General features: G+C 41.9%; 1 protein-coding gene across 8 annotated transcripts in view; it reads left to right on the top strand.

The window, feature by feature from the left end:
• mRpL37 (mitochondrial ribosomal protein L37) overlaps positions 1 to 25,836 on the top strand; it is an 80,890-nt gene that overhangs the window by 5,788 nt on the left and 49,266 nt on the right. For all 8 annotated transcript variants that reach the window (XM_065442058.1, XM_065442059.1, XM_065442063.1 and 5 more), the window contains 4 exons: positions 9,139 to 9,376; positions 11,190 to 11,308; positions 15,450 to 15,635; positions 21,686 to 21,834. In XM_065442058.1, coding sequence (XP_065298130.1) covers positions 9,139 to 9,376; positions 11,190 to 11,308; positions 15,450 to 15,635; positions 21,686 to 21,834 — 692 coding nt within the window. The remainder of the gene's footprint in view (positions 1 to 9,138; positions 9,377 to 11,189; positions 11,309 to 15,449; positions 15,636 to 21,685; positions 21,835 to 25,836) is intronic.

Genomic DNA, 25,836 nt, shown 5'->3' with positions numbered 1-25,836 from the left:
TTTTCTTACATTCTTAGGCCATCCTGTGACTGATGTAATAAAATAAATGTAGCATATATCTTGATTGCAAATGAGGTAGATATGAAACAGTGGAAGCATTTCTGGGAAAGTGGACATTTAGAGAGAAAGCTGGCTTCACGTGACTGCTGTAATATTTCCTTGTGTGCGAAAATTCGGAAAAAAACCGTGAAAGGAAAAGGCTCTATATCAACTAGGTGTACAGAATTCTTTTAAATTGCCTGTGGCACATACTACAATTGAGTTTTCAGAGGCAGAAAAATAAATGCAAAAAATATAAATACATTATTGACTAATTAACAAATTTTTACTGATCCACTTTTTAACCGCACAGCGCCACATGCATGGTACCCACTACACTATGTACTTTTAGGCATATATTGCAATTTACGAATTGTAGCCAGTGAGTTTGCAAGACTCATTCCCTTGGAACAAATTCTGAGGATGACAATAGTTTCGAGATATCCGGCACCAAACTTGCAGTAAAATGAATGGTTCCACTTTTTTTTTTAACAAAGTGCCCTTTTATGCACTGGGAGACAAAAAGAACTGGAACACCAACGCATTTCGTTACACATTTTCGGAATGCATATCTCAAGACTAGTATGATATTTGTGAACCAGTGGATGTCTCGTGAGCTTGCTGGCTACGCTTTGTAAATTGCAACATGTGCCCTGAAGTTATTAGTTACGTATTTGTAATTTTCTTGCAAGTGATGTCTGCCTCTGCTTTGACATTGGCAAATTAGGCAGTCATTGGCAGATTAGAATTGCAATGAATTGATAATGCATATCGGCTGTGCTACTGCTGTGATAGCCGATTAGGATGGATAGTTAAGAAGCTCTGTAGAGGGTCTTCATTTTTTAACCTCTTTTGCCCTGTTATCATTTCTATGTTCTCACTGCTCTGAGGGCTCCACAGTAGAATTTTTCATTTCCTTGCCTCCAATGGTTTGGAGAAAAATAGGGTGTCAGCACTTGTCTAATCTGGTGATATATTGAAAGTTCATAGTACTCCCCCCCCCCCCCCCTCCAAAAAAAAAAGTTCAATGCATTTTTAGGCTACTATTTTGTCTGTAGAATATATATAAAAAAGTTACAATATTAACCTCTTATTTGCACCTAACCAAAGTGCCCTTTTTCTAAATTTGTGTGTGACAGCTTGCTTCTTGAGCATTGCTGCTAATACTGGTACCAAATAACATTTTGCAACCTAGCAAGGGGGCTTTATTTCTTCTCAGGTTGCTACTTGAAGAAAAACATGACTTACAAGTAACACACCAAACATGAAGTTTCTGGCAGAAAGTATTTATATTCGTGTTATGTCATTCCGAGATCAACATGTCAAGTTACTCACAAAACTATTTGCCATAGGGATACTTTGAGACAACTGATTTTAGGTTACCTATTTTATTTTTCTTCGCTTAACGCAAAGGTTGAACTTGGACAAAACAAAGTAAGCGACAAATATGCAGCATTATGCGTTCATGCCTTTCTTTTGCACAAGTTCTACCTTTGCACTGTTTAATAATTTCACACCAACTAGATGAGTTTGGCTATGTGGATTTGTTGGTATAGCATCCTCTTATTTTGTTGTAGCGCTAGCTTGAACAACAGGGACAACAGAAAGGCACATTTGGCAACCACACATTCAACAACAAAATGGAACACACCAACTAGCCCAGGCCTGCTTAACTTTTCATTGAACTGGAAAGCATATCATGCTTGGTGCCAAATCTCCCTCAGAAGCTGTTACATGAAAAACACCTAGAAATATGTTTTCAAATAATTTGTTGATGTGCAGTGATGAACATGTTTACTTAATTCTATAGCTTTCTTTTATTTTTCATTTTTTTCAGCTTATATGAAATTTTTAAAAATTACCTATAGCAGATAGCACAATTTTGGTCCTGCAGCAGTATTACTCAAAGGAGCAGACATTACTTGCATGAGAAATCAAAAAGCATAATTGACCAATTAAGTTCACTAATTAATTTTCCAGCTGATTACTTCATGGCACCTATTACAATTTACACATTGTAGCCAGCGAGTTCACAAGACATATCCACTTGGAATGATTTTTTCACGATTGTACCAGTTTCAATATATATTCATGTGTAAAGTGTCTGACAAAATACATGGGCATGTCCGTTACTTTTGTGTTTTGATGCATAAAACAGTATTTTGTTTGAAAAATGAGTGAAACAGCAGGGCTATTTTACCTCAAGTCTGATAGCACATATCTCGACTGGTACCATCCCCAGAATTTGTTCCAAGTAGATATGCCTTGTGAATTCAGCATCTTCAATTCGTAAATTCAATATCTATCGTAAAGTTATTGGTTAAAAGCTAAAATTAAGGAGCATTTTCTCATTCTGCCCTCACATGGCTGCTACAGCTGGGATGGAACCCACAAACTCGAGCCCAGAAATGCAGCACCATGGCTACTGGGCTACCACAGTGGTTGTTGCAGTGTCTTGCTCTTGCAAATGAATTTTTGTCGATTAGGGAATTACAGATTTCGATTTCTTGTGCAGCTAATGTCCCCCTAATCTTGTAGTCCAGCTCAAAGACTGGAATTGTGCCGTCTGCCACAGGTGATTTAAAAAAAATTCTGTATATAGTTCAAAAAGAAAACACCCCGAATGCAGGAAACAGTGATAACCGAGTGTGAAAGGGATTGTATGCCAGCATGAAAGAGAATCCAACAAGTGTTATCTCGCTGTAAGGAATTAAGTTTTGTTTACCATGACAATGGTCATTCTGTTTATGTTTTCAATACTGTTAAATAATCTTATGCTAGTTACATGCATTTTTTTTTTCTATTGCCTGATGAACTCTCTTTTATGCTCCTGTAATTTCCATGCCAAGTCTTACCTACTGCTTGTTCTCATCTGGTGGTGCTGACACCACTTTGCACACATAACCTTTAAGGCACAAGCTGTGTGATGGGCCTCCTGGGTAGACAGTAGAATGTTACAGAAAACAAATGGACTTGCAAATTTGCACAATTACAAAGCCACTTATGCATGCCGCAGAATTCTGCTGTTCTACTGTTCCATTTATTGCCGTTGCGACAGTGTCATTTCTAAACAAACTTTCTTTGCGTTATAATGCATTATGAAAAGTCGGCCAGCACATAAGTGTAATGCCGGTGTCACGCATACACTTCTGATCGTGATCGACACCAATCGGGATCGAAATTCTTGACTGCGTTTGGCTCTCTTGCACATATTGGGCAAAGGAGCCAACACGACCGAAAACTTCATTCCGGATCGGGCTTGATTGCGATCAAAAGTGCGCCGTGCGACACCTGTATAGCAGAAACTTTAAACAAATCTACGAAGTCTATGCACATTACAACGGACCCACGTACAACATACTTCCTGATATAATAGACCATATTTCAGCCTTAGTTTGTTCTACCTATTTTATTAATGCAACAAAGTTCGCCTTTAATGGACAGCGCTACAATGGACTATCGGCTACAACGGACGAAATTAGTGGCAAGTTTTTTCAAAATTGGGCGTATAAAACATACTTTTGCTGTGTCAGTGCGGGCTGACAACTGACTTGGAAGCGCCAGCCGGCAATCACGGCTCAATATACCGCGTGCGAGGGAGGAAGGTGGGTCGGAAACGCGCTGTCTTTCGCGCGTGAGGCACGGGGGGAGGGAGAATGGAGAGGGAGGGTTCTACTCCGGCAGCTGCTGTTTACGGCATGGCCACCGTATCTTGAAAGCTATCTGCGATGTGGACGAAGTGCTCGCCCACGCAGGCGCCGTGTCTTGAAAGTGATTTGCTATGTGAACAAAGTGCATGCCCGCACGGGCCTCATCTTCAAAGCAATCTGCGATGTGTTTCGGATATTACGGACTTCAGATAAAACGGACATTTTTTGTTGGATTATCAGGGTTCATTGTAACGATAGTCGACAATAAAATTGTTTATGCAAGGGGGATGCTACACATGAAAGCCAACTTTCTTATTTACCTATAGATCTTAACCAAATTTCACATCTTGTGTATTTTTATGTCCTGGCACAAGTAGTACCTGATCTACCATAGAAACTGGGTTGTTTTGCTTAGAGAAAAATGGGCATCCAGACAAAAATAGAGTCAAGCACAGTGGTGAGGATATAGAAATAATCTAGAGTGTCTGAGGTGTGCACTAAGGTATAAACCAATGTCCCAGGTCGAGTTGTGATCAACCAAAGGCTGATTTCTTTTTACAAACAAAATCTTGTCTAGCAGCCAGTACAGTTAAAAAAAAAAGACAGATCAACTGAAGAAGCGTTATGCTGCATTAAGTATGGCATACTTACAAACATAGATAGTTCACTCTTGGTTTATTTCGAGACCTTAAGAAAGCTTTTGACTCAATAAAGTATGATATCCTACTGGAGAAACTGTCTAGGTGTGGGGTGTGGGTAGTTGCACTAGAAGAGCTCATTAAAAACTACTTGAGTCACCGTTATCAAACTCTGCAAATAAAAAACATCACCTCATCAAAACTGAAGTTACCACAAGGAGTTCCACAGGGGTCAATACTGGGACTGTTTTTATTTTTTGTTTACATTAATGCAGGGGTGGGATTCCTCCGCCAAACTGTGCCAAACACAGAAAATAGACTGAAATTGTGCCATGCTGCGCCAGAATGGCTTCAACATGTATGCTCCTGAAGCGGCTCCGTGCGAACAGCGAGCAGATTCGTTCTCCGAAAAAGAGTGCAGTCGTTCACATTCCGCACACCGCATGACACTGCCTTCTGCACAGTTTCTCATAATTTTTGCGCTTTTAACACATTTTGGTGCTTCAGGGAGTGGCCTCCGTGCGGGCGGCAACTCCCGGCTGTTGTTACACTGCTGTTGGAATGGCCAGAGCGGCTGTACTTATAGTGCATTAGAATATGGTTGAGTGGGCCGAGTGGTGCAGTGCTCCCTATAGCTGAGGCGCAAAACAACGAAAAGTAGGCTGAGGATGCTGCGAACAAACTAGATATTATGAAGGTGCACGCTGCAGCGGGTCCAACAGGCGGACTTCTCTGCCTTCAGGGCCAGTATGACGTGAAGCTATTCCAGTTTTTGTTTATGCCCATATGGGCGAGGGCTGAGCCATTTTGACCTATCACAAAGGGCTAATGGCGAATTTGGAATAAAAACTCATTAGAATAATTTTATGTTGTACCTGAAAGTTAAGCATTAGGTGCTTTGAAATCGCCTTGATCGATTATGTAAAAATGCCTTTCAAAACTAGTTTTGCCCGAAAGGTGAAGCATTGATTGCGATAGCAAATTAGTAGACAGCTATATGAAGTTAGGATAGTACGTAGTTTTCTCAGTTGTATAAACTTGTAATCATTAGCTTACTAACTAAATTAACAAGCACGGTGTCATGCGCGCACTTGCTGTCAAAACGCTGGGTGATGAAGTACAGTAGCAGCAGTGGGAAAATTGACTTTCGTGCTGCCTCTCGCCTCAACGCGGACTAAGCGGCAAAAACACAGCATACATGAAGCTATCAGCACTTGGCACTTGCACTCTGTCCTCATAGCAGATCGATTTCAAGATGGGGCCCATGCGGCTGCGCTAGCCACGTTGACAAATGCACTAGCCACGTGACAAAGAGGGTGAGCAAAACGCCCACCCTCTCGTCTCCCGGATGCCTTGCACGCGACCGAAGACAGCGCGCTTCTTCCCTTGCATGGTGCGAGATTGAGCCGCCAAGTTGGCTCACCCTCGCATACTCTTAAACTTATTATCTATGCCAGTGATACTAACATCTTCTTTAAGTGTACAGATTTAAAAGATATGGAAACAAGAGCCAATACCTACTTTGTTTACCACTCAGCCTGGCTCAGGTAAAATAGGCTGCAGCTTAACATAGTGAAAACAAAATACGTAATAGTATTTCATGCACTTAACAAACCACTAATTAGGGAAATAGTTTTAACTTTTGAAGAGCAATGGATAACCAGGGTTAAAGAGCAAAATTTTCTTGGTATATGGTTCTAAGAGCACCTCTCACGGAATGTACATGTTAATTTAGCCACCGAACTCTCCAGATCTGTTGGATGCTTGCATAAAATTGCACACTTAATACCCATCTGGCCGAAGCAAAACATATATAATTCACTGTTCTATTCCAGATTATCGTTAGGAATTCTGGTATGGGGCACCACAACAAAAGCTAACTGCTACAGGCTAATTATTCTACAAAAGAAGACGTTGCGCATTTATGAAACTCTCAGGGACCACACTATGAACTAAGCACCGTACCATTATTTTTTAAATACAGAAAGCTTCAAGCAAACAATGTTTATGATTTTAAACTACTGCAGTAAATACATAACACAGTATATATACACTAAAACATTAATGAAGTTCATTAGGATATAAGGCTTAACAGAAAATGGACACTAAAAATAAGGACCAATTATGGTAAACAAACAACCAGCTACAAGTAATGGCAATCCTAAATAAGCTAGAACATAATACATATTGATTTACTAGAAATGCATTCAAAAATAATGTGAAGAAATTGTTACTAACAGTGTTTGTTGTAACATAAATATATACATATCACAATTGTATTTTTTTCTCTCTTACGTGAATTCATATATGTTCATGCTCACATGCTGCATTTAAGTGTACTATTGTAGTTTGCATGTACAACCTGTATTCTACTGTTTGTGGACAAATATTTTTCTTAGAAATTTTTTTGTTTGCAACCTATCAACTTTTATTATCTCGCCATCTACTTTAAGAACAAACTGTAACACAATAATTTGTCAAATCATATTGTTTCTGTGTAACTGATGTACAGTGTGTGAAAATATATAACATCATGTGTTTGCTCACTGCCAATGAACTGCCACTAAATGATGTACAATATATGTTGCGAGAACAGGGGGCCCTATTGAGCACTGCATGCCTCTTGCTCCTGCACCTTTCATGAAATTGTATTCATGGTCAAAATAAACCGACATTCATTCCACATTCATTTGAGCTAGAGCCCATCGAAGTTGCCTGAAAAAGGTTTGCCTGAAAAAGGTGCCATCTTGACATGTCAAACATGTCACTTGTAAAAAGAAAAATCTGAAAAAATATTGCATTAAAATTAAACCATATTGCACACTCCATACTAAAAAAAGAATTATTAAGGCAGCTAAAATATAACACAAGCTATTTTCTGTCCAAAATTGCAAGTGTGTCAAAATTGTAGTTATTGAGAAATCAAGGAAAAACATTTGAAGGCATCATTATTAGGACAAAGGTTATAAAATCTTATGGAAGATGAGTGGTCTCAAAAATGCGAAAATGACAAAACAGAAAATATGTATTTTCTGTCTTCAAGTGGAGCCTCCCCCCTTGATGACAGCTAACTTACGTGCACCAATTTGTGATCATGTGGGGCTGCTCCAACGTTAGCACCAATGATTCACAGTAATGTCAGATCATGCAGTTTGACATAATTTTCTTTGCCAATCTACCATTATACTGGCTCTTTCAATCGCTAACATTGTTCGATTTCATCAATATAAAATGCACTGTTTTCATTTTGACCATTATCTAATTTTTGGGGTAGTAGGCACGTAAGTGACGTCACAGATTTTTTATATTTTCTCAACTTTTTTTGCATGAGAACTTCTTGAAGTATGCACATGTGTAGTGAAGACATCTCATATTATTCATTCCAGGCTTAATTTTAAAATATTGAGAATTGTTTTAATTGTAAGCTTTTATGTCTTTGTACTTTGGTAAAGGAACATTTAAAAGATAACTGATGCAGTTATAGAGCGTTGAAAGCCCTCTCAAATATTGTTCACAATGTGGGCTTTTGATTGAACTAAAACAATGACATTCATATGGCAATTTGCTTCAAAATAATTTTTTAAAGGTTGACATCCCGACATGAGAATTGTTTCAGGTAGGAAATTTATGAAAGAATATAGATGCGTTAAGAAATTTGGGAATTTGCAGGCCTAGGATGGGGTCTGCTGGCACAAGACAGAAGTAATGAAAGATCGTTGGAATAGGCCTTCGTCCTCCAGTGGACATACTAAGTAGGATTATGATAATGTCATTATATTTTACTTATACTTTTTTGTATTCAGTGTATTCCTGCCACAGTACTATTTTTTTTTTCAACTTGTACTCCTGATTTTGTTCAGGTCTTTGTTTCGTTTTGTAACCTCTGATATGCCCCGTAACCGACTCCCCTCTTTAATGACTTGAAAAGCCATAAGGATATGATGAATAAATAAGTAAATACACTGATCAAATCCATATATGCAGATCAAATACATATTATGGAATGTGTGTGAAGTGAAGCTTTCATAAGGCAGGTAATTATAAATGCTATACAAGTACTAAATGCAATGTGTAAAGTTGTCTTTATTTCATCTTATGCAACATCTAAAGTCAGACAGTGTTTATGTTTATGCACTATGGTGTTCATAAGCTATTCTTAAATGCAAACATTAGTTCATGTTAAAGGACAGTGAAACGTTGTTGCAGCAATGTCATGAGGGTGAAGGTGATGTTTGATGTTTGTCAAGGGAAGAACAGTAATAGAAGCAGATGTAGAGAGAAATGCGGCATGTATGTACACACATTTAGGGTTTTTATATCCACCGTGTCACAGTGAAACATACCCATTCCGGGACATTGACCAGGAATGGAAACATACCCCATTGCCTAAGGCTTCGGTAGCCCAAATATAAGAAAACCAAAAAGCTGTTCAATATCAAGGCCTTTTCTATTAAAAGAGGCTTTAGAGGTGCATGTGAGGCGACATTACATATGTATAGGTTTTATGTGATGATTTAGTGTTTGATTGCACTGAGCACAGTTATGCTCACTTGCATTACATTGTCAGTCATCATGCAGAGATAATATAAGCTGGTTTGCTGGCCATTGCATCCAACATCTACACACACATGCACGCACTCACACATGCATGTCAAACTCTGGCAGGATAGGCAAAGAAAGCCTCACTTAGAAAAGGTTGCTTCCAAGTCCATGTTTGTCTACTAACCATGTTTTGTGTACATGGTCCGACTATAGCAAGGTTCATGGCCAGCAAGCATGCAGTGCACTGATCGATCCTTCTGCGCCACCAGGGGACAAGCACATGTGCCTGCTGACCAAGACAGTCCGATATGACAGCCTCCCCGTGGCACTTTCAGAGCATGTCAGGCGGCACGCCCTTGGGGAAGCACATCAAAAAGCTGCCAGGGAAGCCCTTGCACAAGTGCACCTGTATGACAGCACCCAGGTGAAACTTCCCAAAAATATCGACCTGAACAAGCCCCACTGGACATTTCCTCGAGAGTATGGAGTGCCCATCAAGCGCAAGGTGTAAGTTTCTGTCTCAGCCTCCATCTTAGCCCTTTGCACGGGCATTACACCACTTTGGAGAAGGTTGTGCAATGTTGCAATCTGTCTGTTATTAGGGATCATCACCATGCAAACCTGTTCCATCAAGTATTCTTTGAGTATGTCTCGTATGAGTGGAGTTAACAGCACTCAGCCTTTTTGTGATGGGCTGTACTCGTACTCGTATGCAATCACTCTGTGCTGGCTTTTGTATCAGTAGCATTCAAGTGCCAGACAAATCCCATTGTTTTAAGTGACAATTGTTATAGCTGGGTTGCATGAAGAAAGCGGAGGGGACAAACAGAGCAACAGTTTCTGTAGACAGAAAGAAGTACAGTCAAATCCACTTATAGCGTTACCAGTTTTAGCAATACTCGGATGTAACAATGACCACCTCTGACACTATGGACTTTTTTGTGTGTTCTATGGTAAAATGAATGAATGAATGGTAAATGAATGAAATGAAATGAGTAAATGATCCCTAATAACCCAGTGTTCTGAAATAGGGGGAGGGGGTGTGTCTCTTTCTAACGCATCCATGACTATGCATGGTTGTCTTTTTGGCGTGACTGAGCGCATACGCAGGTCTAACGCCTTATTTTAGAGGTAGTCTGCCGCATGTGCAAAGACTGGGTGAGTGGAGATGGTGTGGCAAGGTGTACTGTCTTCCCCTACACTTTGGGCTGGACGCTGCGTAATCTTTAGTTTTGGGGACACATTGAAGTGAGAGGCAGGCGAAGCATTCACACTCCACTGCCGGCACTTTTCATGACAGCATCGTCCCACTGCGGACAACAGTATCAGCCGCAAGGGCAGAGTGGATGTGAAAGTGTGGCTGGCTTTGCCTTGTACCGCCAGTGTAAAAATATTGACGACACGGCATGAAATTGTATTTTTCATCGCTGACTCTCAAATCTAACAATTTTTTTTATCTCATTCAAATTTGCTTTTTCCAATTGCGCGATAATTCATTTTCAAGTCCTTCCATGTGAGAAAAGCCCATCAGCCACTGTACTCATTTGCATAAAAGATGGAATCTTGATACAGTCTACTCATTACAACGGATCCGCTTACAACACACTTTCGGATATAATGGACTGTATTTCAGCATTGGTTTGTTCTACACATTTTATTAATGCAACGAAGTTCGCTTTTAATGGACTGTGCTACAGTGGACGAAATCGTTGTCGATTTTTTTTTAAATCGGGTGGATAAAACATATGTTTGCCGTGTTGATACAGGCTGACAGCTGACTTGTGAGTGTCAGCCGATGATCACGGCTCAATATTGTGTGCACGCGAGGGAAGAAAGCAGGGTGGAAACACACTGTCTGCTTTCGTGCGTGAGGCATGGGGCTGGGGGGAGGTGAGAGAGGGGGTTCTACTCTGATGGCTGCTGCTTCAGGACGCAACCACTGTATCTTGAAAGCGATCTGCGATATGGACAAAGTGCTCTCAGTGCGGGTGCCGGACCTTAAAGGTGATCCGCGATGTGGACAAAGTGCGTGCTCGCACAGGCCGTATCTCGAAACTGATCTGCGATGTGGAAAATGCGTGCCCAGTGCTGGTAACTTCATATGTGCTGCGTTTTCGACGTTTAGTTCGCGTTGAAGTGAGGGACAGCATAAAGGTCAATTCACTTTTTTTTATACAGTGCCAGAACCATGGAAAATTCATTTGCAAGCTTTTGTTCTGTGTTGTGCTTCTTTAAAATAACTTATTTCACTGTTCTAGTTCAGTCAGCCATGGCTTCTCACCTGCACAGAGCTGACTGCTCATTCTTGTGTGGCCTGCAGTTCTCATATTCTTGCCAGCTTCCATCATTTGTGTGAGAAGTTGACCAGCCACGTTCCTGAGGCTATGGATCGCACCCGCCTTTCTGATGTGGTCAGCAATGCTTGCTTCCAAAAGGAAGGTGCGTGATTGCACTTCTCTATTGTTGATTTGCGTACTCAGTTTGTTCTTTACTAGCTAGCAGTTGCAGCCTTAGTGCAGGCATTATTTTGGTATGCTTAATGGAGTACTGACACAAAAAATGTGGATCTCGTCTTTTCTGTTGTAATAAGAGCACAACAGTGAATTATTTTAAGCCTTTTCTATAGCGACCAGTCCAAGTTTTGATTTCAGAGAGCAACGAGAGGGCACAGTAGGTTTGTAAACACAGCTGGTCACACAAAACTGTGACGCAAACGCTGGTGCACAAGATTCATTGTTGCTAGTAGTTGTTTCTTTATCTACATACATACTTGCTGTTCGATGTCCTTGCCACGGTGTAAGAAGAATAGGTGCTCCGACGGTGCATCATGACAGTGGGGATGGTGCGTCTTGCAATTGATCAAGTTTCTTGTTAGACTAGCTGCACAGCAGCACATGGAAGTGAGGCTGAAAGCCGGGAAATTTCAATGGCATAGAGACATATGGGAGACCGTTTAAGCATCATACACAATAAAAACGAGTCATGGCTTGTGTTTACTGCTATGTGAAGGCGCTTAATGAATTTACCGATGAATACCATGCTGTTTTGGTACTCAGCGCAGTCTAAAACCATGGCAGGTCCTCTGTCTCTTTGCTGAGCGGCTGACAGCAAAGCGGCTGACAGCAATGAAAAGATGACGTCTGCTACTTGTTTCTCTCTTGTTTTTCAACATATTGTAGCCAGATTCTTTTGTTCTAGGCATTTTGTGCTACATGCAAGAAGATGCATCGCGTGTAGCATGAGCAGCAGACAACTGCATTTGCTCAAGACGTTGCATGAGGCACACTTGATGGTGAAAAGGCAGCACTAAATTAGCTGTTATGCCATGTAGCAAACTACAGTGACAACACCTCACAGATATGGGCAAGAAGTGTTTTGTACCAGAGAGAGAGGGAGATGCAAATGAGAGAAAGGCAGGGAGGTTAACCAGAGTTCGAACCTTCGGTTTGCTACCGTGCACTATAGGGGAAGGGAAATGGGAACTAAAGACTGAAAGAAGAGTGGGGACAAAAATAAAAGCGTGAAAAAAAAAATGAAAAGGGATGGAATGGGATCATTATAGTCTTTCTAATAGGCCACTGCCACATAAAAAGGTCAACAAAGCCTTGACCGACTTTTGATGCGGCGACAGTTCATGTCGGCATTCCAACACTGACTGTTATGAAAATGGCCTGTCATCAAGGTCTGCCAACGTGGTTGCTAGTGACAGCCAGTGTGCGCTGTATCGAGGACAGTGGCAAAGTACATGTTCTGTAGTCTCCTCACCGCCGCAGTGACTGCAAGCCACGCTCTCATCCATACCGACTCAGAAAGCGAAAGATCTTGTGTGACACCAAGCCACAGTCGGCAAAGTACTGCTGTCTCGAGTCGAGAGAGTCCAGATGGGAGTTGAAGTCGAAGGGACAGGTCCAGTCGGTGTAGACGTGTGTGCTTCAAGCTTGGCGTGTTCCATAAAGTCCTGATGGCTTCATTTGCAAGCACACGAATTTTCATTGCAGAATTTGTTCTTGAGAATGGAATGTAGTCTTGCAAGCCCTTCTCATGTGCAGATTGTGCTGCTGCATCCGCATATTTATTGCCCAATATGCCACAGTGGCTTGGAATCCACTGTAACGTGATGTCGTGTCCTTGCTCGACGAGGTGGTGAAGCAGCAGTCTGATTTCTAGAACTAGTTCTAGTTCTAGAAATCTAGTTCTAGTTCTAGATTTGTAAAAGTTAAGTACGTATTAAATGTTTAGTGTGCGAAAAGAGAGTGCCTGAGTTCAAGCCTGGCAGAATGCCATAGCGTGAAGCGATCACGCCCCACAGCCGACTACATCTGTAAAAGGCATCTTGATCCTGCTTTCTTGAGCAAGAACTGGACAGCTGTGCACGAAGGCATTGTGCTCACCAGCACCACTTGACCAGTGGTGGTATCCAAGGATGCAGTGCCAAGTTTATTTCTTGGCTCCTCACGTTGCCGTGCCAGTCATCTGTGTCCACTCAAGCCAGAGCCAGACCTCCAAGCATGGCAAAAGAAAAGCAAGGGGCAGAGTATGAAAACGAAAAGGAGAAAGAGTGCAAAAGGAGGAAGTCGGAGCTCCGTTGCAAGAGTCAAATGCCAGGAGGAATCAATTGAAATAAGCAGCAAAATGGCGTCAAAAGTAGACCAGAATGCTACATCTGTGAATGTCTGAGGACTGAAGTGTGGCCAATGCAGCATACGACCTGAAGACAGAGAATTATCAGAACCCCCTGCGAGAAAGCAACTGGTTGATTTAAGTTTTCCAGCATCAATGCTGAGCAGAGAAATCATCGGTCCTGAAATCTTCGGTTCACAGCACTGAAATATTTCTGTCTCAGCTATTAAAGAACGAATTTGAAAAATTCTTTACGGGAGAGCGCTCCCCAGAGGGCACGTAACAACTTCCAGCATGTAACCAAAATTTGCTGTGTGGCCTTTAAGGATGGCGAGATTTTCAGCCACTGCGCTAGTTTGGAGGACACACTTTGCATACACTAGAGAAGGCTGCTTCAAAGAAAAAAAAAAAAACAGCACACATCTTGTAAGCGATTCCCTGTTCCTTCGAGCCCTAGCCAGATGACTGCCATGAATCAAACTACGCGCTTAAATACTTGAAGGACTGTTTGATCCAGCGCATGAAGCCTCTGCATGAAGAGCTGAAGCAAGAAGAAAAGTTTAAAGCCCTCGTCGATGCAACTATTGCAGAAAGACTGGGCACGCTAGAGTTGCCTCCAGCTCAGCGTATCCTAATCCAGGAACGCTTGTCAGCTACTATCAAAGCAACCGCCAAAAAGAACCAACACTACACAGAATCATGAGTTTTCTTATTCCTTCTCCTTTCATATATGTCGTACATCTACCTATGAATTCCTAAGAGACATTCTTCCCCTCCAAAGCATGTCAGCAGCTAGGAAATAGATGAGCATATTAAAACTGGACTGCAAATTTGACAAAATTCGCGAATTGGACAAAAGGTTCCTTGCAGCATTCAAGAAAGAAATAGCTACAAGATATCTGTACCACGGCATGGCATTCTCGATGGCTGCTACTGGATTTTGCCTCAGCCAATCTGTTGGTGCACTCTCTGATAACACACAGGCGCTGCATGGAGGGAAAAAATTGCACAGGTGGCACGATGGCATAGCTGGCGACGTAGGAAGGAGGTTGCTCGTTTGCCCAGCGCGAAAGGCCCAAAGCGCTACAGTGATTGCGTACACATCATTTGACAGTCGGCTCCAAGTGGAGCAGCTTATCGGTACACTTCGAGTAATCTGGTTAAAAATGCATGCATTTGGGTCAGGACTGCGAACATTTTCGAATGAAATGACAATTCAAGTCAAAAACGATAATTCACCTTTTTTATAATGAGGGTTTACCGTACAATATTTCTGCGAATTTTCAGTAAGGCAAAGCAGAAGTAAGCGTAAAATGCATTTGTTTTTTGTATGATTGAAATGAGGTGAGCAAATGCAGCTGCACTTCAGCATAGTCCACTCCTGCCAGTGAGGGCCATAGCGGGAAACTATGCATGACTATACTGAGCCCTGAAGTTGTGGGGAAAAGTCAATGACGCGGTATGCACATAATATTCTGTTTTACTATTTGCATGGTCAGTGCAGCATAGTCAATGCAGACAGTGTGGGGTATCTCGATGGGCACGACAAAAGTGACAAACAGCTGGCTACAACTGACAAGCAAGCAAGGCTGGGAGTGTCGCATTGAAGGACTAGGCCGTGGGAGAAGCAAGAGCACATACAGGGAGCACGGTAGCCAATGCAAACTCGTGACATAGCGCTGTTGTTATGCCCTGGGATGTTTACAAACCTACCTTGTTGATGTCAATGTCTTGAAGTGCTGCACTTTGAGGTTTTCTGTGCGCGAATACTTTACAACTGATTTTACATACGTTTTAAGCTATATTCGCTGTTGATATTTTGTAGATCCTGTGTGCATGTGTCCATAGACATCGATCTCACTAATTACCCCAACTTCGAAATTTTGTGTCAGTATTCCTTTAAGCTTTTGTGACCCTTGGCTATAACCCTCAGCTGGCTCTCTTTATTCATGCTTGGCAGATGGGAACACATTGGTGTTCAAAACCGAGGTTGACACCCTGATGACAAGCAAGGTGCCACTGGGTGCCTTTAACACTCCTGAGGAGGTCAAGGCTACGGCTGACGTGGTTCTGCCCGACTTGTACCCTGCCAAGTATACACTTGACTTGGACAAGGACCACATCTACCTCATGGACGACGTTTATCGTAAGTTAATGTGCCAAAGAAATGACTATGCGCAAAATGACATGCATGTTATTCCAGCACTATATCCTTTTTTTTTTTAAAGTTTCTGCTCTCGTTTTTTTAGGCTTCTCTCTTTCCCTCTACTCATCCTCATAAGCAAGCATACACTGGAAGATGTCTGCATTTTGATAGCTAGTGTCACTGGAACATGTGCACTTGGAAATGGAAGTAGGCAATGTTTTAGTGATGGCTTATGACTTGGTATGTTATGGCGATACACAAGTCTTTGCTGATAGGAGGAGGACGAAAAACTTTATTTGCTCTAATTGGTTAGAAATTAGTGGTGGCAGATGTGGTCAGCCATCTTCACGGTCTTCTTCCTCATGGGTGCAGGGTCGACGCCCCTATTCCAGGGCACCACTGAGTGTGGCTATTTGGTGAGCGTGCCTTACTAGTCCATGCTGGACTTTCGGGTCGCTGCTGGAGAGCACCCTCTCCCACTGCTCCTCACTCGGGTCTTTTATTTGAAGGAATTGTTGATTCTGAATGCATCCCCATGTAATGTGATATAAGGTGGGCTTGGCGCCGCACCAGGGGCAGATGTCTCTATACTGAGGGGGAAACATCTTGCTTAGTGTGTTTAGATTTGGGTACGTTCCTGTTTGCAGCCTCCTCCAAGGGGTTGCTTCATGCTGATTTAGGCTGTTGTGGGGTGGAGGGTATTTGACTCGGACCCCCTTATAGTAATTCAGAATGTCTGAGTAGCTTGGGTTGACTGGTATGGGTTCCTCAGGGTCGGTGCCTGTGGCCACTCGGTTTGTGTTCTCTCGAGCTGCCTTGTCCGCCCTTAGGTTCCCTCCTATTCCAGCGTGTCCCGGTACCCAGAAAATTGTATGCCTGACTTTGTTGTTAGCCCTGCAGGAGCGGGGGATGTGACGCGCTCTGCGTCCTATTCTGCCATTCATGTAATTCCGACACGTAGCTTGCGAGTCGGTGAGTATTGTTAAAGACCTTTCGGATCGGTAGCCCTCCACTGCTGCTAGAGCTACGGCTATTTCCTCAGCTTCCGTTACCGAGCAGTCCTTCATTGGCACGCTGCTGATCTCTTTGTAGTCCTGGCTTATTACCATCACAGCTGTCTTTACTACGTTTGTGCCTCTTTGCTTGGCGTATACTGCAGCATCTGTGTATACTGTTGTGTTTTTTGTGGCCAGGTACTTTTCGATGTATTTCGCCCTTGCATCCCTTCGCACCGTGTGGAGGTTAGGAGGCTAACAGTGTATGTTTTCCGATGTTCATCAGGAATCCCCTCCGTTCTTAGGGCTTCTTTGATTGATTCCTTGAAGCCTAGCCTTATTAGCAGTGCAAAGCAGAATAAAGGCAAGCCCAGACTGCACAAGTTATCATATTAGGGAATTTCCCCATGGACCTTGGGAACAAACTAGTACAGACAGTGCCTTGATGGCTACAAAGTGCGCATGTGAGCTAACTAGTGATTTATCATGGCAAAGAAAAAACTTTAGCAGAACCCATCTCACGACGACTGTCGACGGTAATATGTCGTCATCGAATCAATATTGCAACACAATCTATTGCCATCGTCGAAACGAGGTATGTATGAGGCCTGTACTGCAGCGGGACTCCTCTTTCGCACTTCCATAAAAAGATCTCGACACCATCTAGCATCGCCGCTGCGAAGCCTGTGCGTGGCCTCCAAAATGCATGGCGCGCTGGTGTGTGGAAACGCTGAGAACCGCACCATGCTGCAGCCGGGCTCCTCTCTCGTGCTTCTTTCTGGAAATGCTGCACCATCTAGTAGCACTGCCGTCAAGTCTGCGCATGGCCTCTGAGATCGGTGCCTGTAAACACTGAGAATTGTTCCCCCCACTTGCCGCACACTCAGTGGCACATACTCAGTAACCCAAGTTGGCAAGACGTTCATTGAAGAGCAGCACATACCTAGTGCATTCATGGCACAGCTCGCTAATGCGTCAGGTTGCTCCCTTTGAGGATCCTTTCTGAGGTGAGTTAGATTCCGCTCAGCATCGGAGAAATTTAAAGGAACTTTTCGTCATTGTAGAGCAGCACATTCCCAGTTACATAAGTTGGTGTCAAAGATCTCGAAGAGTGGCACACATACTGGCACATGCCCTGTAACCCAAGTTGTCATGAAAGAGGTTCATTGGAGACTAGCACAGACCGGGTAACACATACCCAGTACTCCAAGTCAGGGTCAAAGAGTTTCCTTGAACATCGGTGCATACCCATTCCCGCATCTATGGCGACCCAAGTCGGCACGCAAGAAGTTCGTTGAAGAGCGGCACCTATGTATACATTGCCACATACTCAGTGATTATATGGAAAAGGAAGCGCCTTGCTTTTAAAGTTTTATTTGGTCCGTGTACTTCTTTCTTTGTCATGACCCTAGTTCGTCCAACAATTAGTTTTGAACCCTGTTACCTCTGCACAGCAGCCTGATGCCTACCCGTTTCACCACTGACTACCCAGTTACCAAGCTAGGTGGGAAAACAGCTAAAACAAACTTTGGACGGACGGACAGACAGACGGATGGAAACCAGAAACATGGAAACAATAAATTTTGTGTGGTTCGAGGCTAGTTGAGCTTTCAAAACTAATAGAAGTTAGCAAAACCCAACAGTTACAACACTTAAAGCAGTGTGGCCAAAGTTTTACCCCTACGCAGGTCGGCATGGTTGAGTGTTAGCAGACAATAGTCAGCAATAAGTACGATAGTTGTGCGTCCGGAAGTACATAATTCCAAGTGACATTCAAAACACAGATTTTCACTTAATTCAGCTTGTTTATTAAACTGTATCAATAAATATACTCAGTAGCAGTAGGAAGGTGCACCGATCCAAACACTCTTCTTGGTTGAGGTTGGATATTGGCCACTAGCAGCCATATGGGAATCTGCTATATAATGAAATATAGCAGCTGGAAAAGACTGAGGAGAAGGCTTTTGTTGAAGAGAGAGTGTTTGAGAAAAAGGTGACTTTGCACATCACTTGCAAGCTCCACACAACGCACATGACTGCAAAATTTGGCTGACATGTTCACAGCAGTGTGTGCCATCCGCAGGCTGTAGACGAGGTGCTGTGCGTTCAACTCTTTTGGCACTGAAGTATATGAGCATGTTTCAGGCAAGGCTCAAGTGATGCACAAGGGTACGCCGCTTGCACCATTTTATTAAAAGAATGCGGCAGCTGTACGTATTCAACTTGTGTACATGAGTTTAGCAGTTGAAATGGCTGATGAAGCCAAGGACTGCTTGGGGGAATTAACTAGTTATGAAAATGAAGAATTAACTTTGAAGTTGGGTTAAATCTTGGTTTATCGTCATCATCTTGTATACAATAATAGAATGACACAAGTTGAAGAAAAAGACTTGCATCTTAGTATAATACATAATGAATGCAATATTTGTGAAAGTACCAACTCAGACAGTGTCTTTTTTCGTTAACTGCATGCAGAGCTTACTCTTTGCACCAGAGCAGTAAGTTATGGCTCCAAAGCATTATTTCCTTGCTCCAAACAGCAAAATTTTCTGCTCCAAGAGCATATATTCCTGTTCAGTTTCTACTCTGTTTAGGAGATTTAATGTTATCTCTACATCAGTTATTCTACGTTGGATGCATAAAAAGCATGAGCACATTTGTTTGGAGACTGTGTTTAAGAGGAAACTTTAGCTTGGGCGCTACTACCTAAATACGTGTAAAGGGAGAATTCGTTTTTCTCGGCAACCACTCCACCAAATTTGTTAAAGTTTGTTGCAATTAAAAGAAAAACTTAAAATCTAGTGACTGTTGGTTTCGAATTTTTGATTTAGATAGTCAATTTTTATTAAAAATTGGCAAAAATAGAAAATTTTCAGAAAATGAAACTATCAAGTTTACAAATCTGGAGGTAACTTGGCAACGAAAAACGATAATACAAGTATGTGTATTGCATCTAATAGTACATCTAAAGCGGGCAAAATTCATATGGCACGCATGAATCTCGAAAAATTTAGCAATATGGAAATACAGCTTTCGCAGAAGCCTTGTAAACAATGTAACAAATTCACGTAAGATATAAAATGACATATTGAATTTGTCCGCTTTTAATGATCTTATGGGGTCCGTTTACAGAACCGCGATATCTGTTCTTGATGCAGAGCTACGAATTTGTAAATTTCGTGCTTCTATTTTTTTTCAAATTTTTAAAAAAAATTCTTGTAATGAAATGCCGGGCTTAAACCGAAATTCCGATTCCAACAGTCACTAGAATTTAGCTTTCTCTTTCAAGTGCAACAAAGTTCATTAAAATAGGACCGGGGGTTATCTCAGAAAAGCATTTTTGCGTTTTACATGTATTTGAATAGGCCGCACCGGAGTTGGGCCCGATTTGAAGCTTCCGCAAATCAGGCAAATACTGCCAAATGAATCAGCAGTTGTTCTGATATTTTTTTTCTGTATGTTGTTTAATTTAACCCACCAGATAATATGATCATTTTCGTCAGTCCCGTCACTGTCGAATTAATAGAAGTCAACTGTAGCACAAGGCCGCTGGTCATAAGAAAAGGTAAACAAACCACAAAAGGTGAAAACCAAATTGTCTCTTGACATTGAGAGAAGGTGGATGGTCAATAAAAACAGCAATACAGAAGTAATGCACAAGAAAGTGGAAAGCACCTTGACAAATGTATGCTTTGTAGTGTTCTTGGTGTAGTCATAAAGAGTAGTGTATAGCACGTGGCCGCCATTAAAAATAAGAAATTTCACAGCAACCATTGGGCTTGAACTCAAGTCCTGCATGTAAGGATGCTAACATTTTAACGATTGCTGATGCTGCAAACACTAGGTCTTTGTATGCCAAGCAATAAAGATAGTGGCAGTGCCTTGTCAATGTTGTAATGCTACTTGTTACTGCTGGAATTACAGCCAACTCTTTGGCTTGGTACAACCACTAGCACATTGGTCTGGATGAACACTATTTTTAAATGTAAAGGGAAGAATAGACTGCTGGAACAGTGATCTGACACCACTTCTAGAAAAAACAAAATTACACTACAACCTGAAGGAAAAATCAGTTCCTTGCGCACTTCAACTTGGAACACCTTAGCTTCATATAGTGAACCTTACCACGAAAACATTGCACTTCCTTTCTGCAATAATGATACAAATGTCACTGGCATTTCTTCACAAGTCGCGCCTTAAAAGTAGGGCTACGCGAATATTCAAAGCTATTGAATAATGAATCAAGTAGTATCCTGTTTGATTCAGTCACTTTTCATAAATACGGATATCTTTCAAATACTTCTCAAATATTCCAAAACGTGAACTGCGGCCAAATAAACATAAAATTGGAGCAAACGTATCATACATTATACCCCCCCGTGAGCAAAGTGTAGACATAAAACATGAGAATTTGTTGTAGTGGAGCAGACTATGTCATTTAAGTAGCCATACTTTAAAGGCTGTACAGCGATCATTCGCACACTCTGAAGAGCCCTGTGCAAGTGAAGAAACTACTTGCTTGCTTCTGATGCTCCATTTGTGCTTTTAACAATGCTTCATAACATGCTATGTTAGACAGAAACGTGCTAACTTTAAGAATGCTGTGATGTCAATAGTTTTATATTGCGATAACGGCTGTTCAATATTCGAAAACTATTCCAAAAGTATTCAATATTCGATTCGTTTTGCTTCTGGCACTATTTGAGTCATATTCGATTCATTCTCAAAACTCACTATTCACACACTCCTACCCAAAAGGTATGGATATTTTTTTCTTCTGGTTGAAAATCCTGGCCCCATGTAATGCCCATGTGTCTCTGCACAAATATGGTATGTAACTTTGTCTTGATGCTCTGTGCTGTATGCATGGGGCTGTTTTTCTATGAAAAGCATGCCCATTTAGCAAATATCAACAAGAGAAGGTGGCTTTGGAATTAGCACATTCTGTAGGTTAAAAGTCTACAAGAGAACATTTATAGGCAGATCTGTTTATGTCTGTGTTGCAGGTCAACATCGAAAGTGTGTGCGCCATTTTGTGTTCTGTCTTACTTGCAGCCGTTCCAAGGGTGACACTCAACCAGCATCCTCACACACTTCACGTGACACACCCCCACCACTACTTCTGGTTTCCCAAAGAAAAGCTGGCCCGTGCCATTCTTGCATGCTTCACTTTCGCAGCAGCCAGAGCCAGGCAACTGTATGGGGTATGTATGTGTTCCTATCTTGATTGATGTATTTTAAGAAGTACTGACATGATTCTACTTTTCATGTGTTGCATTTAGTAAAGGTCTTTGACCTCAAAGCCCTAGCAGAAATACTGGCAAACCTCAGAGCGCACTGAATAGTTTACTGTTATAGCTTCTCTGCAAATCAGTTGTGGTTTAATTTCCAAGGGGGTGTGTCCATCATGATGCTTTGGCTCACTCAGTTGTCTACTATGCTGGTACTTGTGCAGCCAGGTGTGGCAGCGTAGGAGACGACTGAGCGAGCCAGAACAGTTTACATATAGCTACAGTGTTCTTGCTCCCATGAGACCACTTTCTGTGTCACGACACATGCACCTCTTGGAAAACGAGGACCAGTTTGTAAAAAAGTTGTTAAAATAAATTTTCCCTACGGTGAAGTTGAATGGGAATGGGTGAAGTTATATCTATCAAGTTGATGCTTGTTACAACACATAATCATCCAGCAAGAAATTTTTTTTACATCTAAAGTATATTCTAACCCAAAATTATGATTGTGGTATGTTGTGAAATGTCAAAGCTGTGCATATATGGAGCGCCATCTAGTGTTTGATTATTGGAACTCAAGAATGATCACAAGAACACTGAAAAAAATTTTAAATAACATATATATTGATTTACACAATAATCATACTACAAACATTCTGGCACGGCACCTTGCTGTCCACGGTTTTCTGGATGCTTGCTGCTGACAAATGTCAGTTTTCCTGCACAGTGGCAAGTTTTTCCTGTCTGAAAAAAAAAAAAAAAGTTCAAGCAATATTTCTGCTGATGCGGTCAGCTGGGCAGCATGGCAGGGATGATTGCATTCCATCCCCATTTGAATGCAGCCACTGAGCCAACATGAACATTTGTTCAGCAGCAAAATGCCATAGCCACTGAGCCCCGAAGGCGCATATCTTTTCCTTCTGGAAAGGGCCTTCTTGATACAGGAGTTTCCTGCTCACGGCATGTGCCAGCTATAAATGCCTATTCTATGAAAAATAACAGAAGGCTCTTTGCAAATGGAAGTAACTGTGTCTTGCAACTAGATGTATCTCTGAGTCGCTAGTATTTGCTTTATTAATGTTAACTGACAATAATGACTGAGGTGTAAAATATGTCATGGGTGTGTTAAAGGGACACTAAAAGCAAATATTAAGTCAAGCTAAAGTTATAGATTTGTGTTTGAGAATCTCTAAGGCATCAGTATTATAGTGAACAGAGCTTTAGTAATCGAGAAATTGAGGTAAATGCAGCACACAATTAGAGACTCCCCAGGGACATTCAAGTACTTGTCTAATGACGAAGCCACTCCTCATTTAAATTCTGTCACTGGTGCTCAACCACTTGATATAAAAACATCATTGTATTGCATTATAAGATAAAAGAAAATGCTAATTGTCCAGTTCTATTTCATATTTAGAAAAAAGAAGTAATTGGCATTATTACCCTTGACAACGATGCGGGTGGTTGAAAGGTTTCGTTTTCGCTTGAATTTGCACTGCCCACACTCTCATGTTCTACTAGTTTCATTATCGTGTAATGCTGCACTGGTTTTGCTGGCTCATAAAACTAGCAGAAACTGCAAGTAGCAGAGAATTCCACTTCCATGTGGTGTTACGGAATGCTCGAACGGTCAACGCCACTTGACCAAAAGCAGATGTGGCAGCTAATCTGCCGCTCTGTCTTGGCTCGGTTTCTCCATGGCCACGCATTTGCGTTTGGTGCAAGAAACCTCGCCACTGTCTTTCAAGCGCAATTTCACTCACCGATGGCAGCAAAGGGCGGTGATGGCGCGTGCAACGTCAGCACTGCCCGGTCGGGTGGTGGGAGAACTGAATTTTAATAAGGTACTCAGACCCGTCAGATACAATTTTTTCGTAAACTAAGTATTTTCTTGGCATGAAACAAGCATTGCAACATCTCTGGAATGGTATTTAAACAGTCCACTTTGACTTAGTATTTGCCTTTAGTATTGTGAAAGCCGGGGGGGTCCATGCGGCCCACGAAGGTTCCATGGATGGTGCTGTGCTAGGTGCCAGGGAATGTAAAGTTCTGAGCGAGGTTGAAAAGAATGAAAAAAGAGTGATTATATTCAAAAAATGTGCTTGGTTCAGTTTTACAACACAGCTCAAACGATCGGAGCGTACTACATGCTAGCGTGTTTACATGCCTGAGCGTCTCCCCCTCCTTTCACAGCTGTCCGGATCCGCTTTTTATGTCCTTTTCTTCCCTCTTTCCCTTGTTGGGGGAATTCACTGGCCAATCACAAATGCTGAATCGTTCACCACCTCTATCGCCCCTCACTGGTCTCCAATGCGCTGCTCATATCTCCAACATGGTGCACCTGTCTCCAACGTGACACAATACGAGGCAACGACGTGGCAAACTGAACCTGCCGTTGACGCTTTCCCCAGGAGTTCTTGACAGTGACCCTGTCATCGATCCGTGGCCTCTTCGTGATGGTCAGGAGGGGCAATGTCGCTGTCTTGAAGTGAGCTGCCTTGAAATGAATGATGAGGCGTGAACAGCACCCATCACAGCTACGTGTTGCTGGTGGGGCATCCTTTGTTCTGGGGAATCGCCAAGCAAAACAGCACCCATGACAGTTGCATGTCGCTGGTGGGGCATCCTCCACTTTGAGGAACTGCCAGGCACAACAGTATCCCTTTAACCCTTTCCCTACTGCGAAAAAAGAAAATTGTAACAAATTTACCGGAAATCTTTTTTTCACTCAGTCTGTAAAGCTCTTTTTCTTTTCTTTATTTCTTTTTCTGGATAACATGGCACTATTATTTAGATTCAGTGGGGTTCCATTATTTCACAAATTGTGGAAAAAGTAGGTTGAAGGTTTCACAGCATGGCCATGGTATCTTGCAAAAAAGCACTTTTCAGGGCTCGATATGCTATGAAAAAAGAGAATATTAAGAAAAAAATAACCAAACCATGCAAAAACATGCACATGAATAATGGCTACTTTTACGTACCTCCTAAAACAATTAGTAGGCCGTCTTCATATGGTAGACTAACAGGCAGCCGCAAGGTCCTCTGGGGCCATCCATAGAATAGTCGTCATCTGACTCCTCAGATGAGAACACATCACTTTCCGTTTCCGAGCAAAGCTATACAGAGCTGTGATCTAATGAGGAGTCATCAAAATACTTTACGCATGCTTTCATTGCCTCGCTTCGAAAAAGCAGCCATGCCTTATTTTTATTTTATTTATTTATCGATACTGTTGGCCGAAGGCAGTTACAGGGCAAGGCACAATGCAAAAGAAGAAGAAGCAGAAGACAAATTACAATAGGGTGGTATTAAATGTACCACAGCTGCTGGATTAATCATCTGTGTTATAACCAGGAACATAAGTTAGACAAATTACCATTATTAAAGTAGTAGCTATGTACTTCTAGCCGAGATAAAAAAAATTGTTAGTGTGGTTTCAGATTTATTTAAACTGTCTACTGTTAGTAATTCATGTGGCAGCGCGTTCCATTCATCTATTGTTAGATGCACGTAAGTGAGTACTTATGTGCATCTATTTGTGGTGAAATGGGTTGAATTTGCTCTAGGTTCCTGCTTCGTACTGTTCGAGACAGATGCCGTTTTATGTACTGCTGTGTATTAAAGTTAAACTAGTTATGGCAAATCAGATAAAGAAATTTTAGTCTAGCTATCCTTCTGCATTCTGAAAGTGGAGGTAGGTTGAGCTTCCTGAGCATTTCAGTTACGGAGTCGTTCTAACGATATTTTGACAAGGTGAACCTTGCCACTCTTCTTTGAAGTTTTTTCAAATCTATTTACCAAGTTTTTTTAACCAGGTTATCTACCAGGTTATGCGGGGGTATCAGAAGCAGCAGTATAATGCTGAGACAGAAATGGCACAACATGGAGAAGTGTGACCATTGTGGGATTCTCATCCGCGTACTTGGGACAGAGGAACGACAACACAGTAGTGCAAACAATCACAAGGGCATTTAT

Source organism: Dermacentor albipictus, chromosome 4 (genome assembly GCF_038994185.2).
Source record: "Dermacentor albipictus isolate Rhodes 1998 colony chromosome 4, USDA_Dalb.pri_finalv2, whole genome shotgun sequence".
Lineage (NCBI taxonomy): Eukaryota > Metazoa > Arthropoda > Arachnida > Ixodida > Ixodidae > Dermacentor > Dermacentor albipictus.
This window is presented reverse-complemented; position numbering and strand designations above follow the sequence as displayed.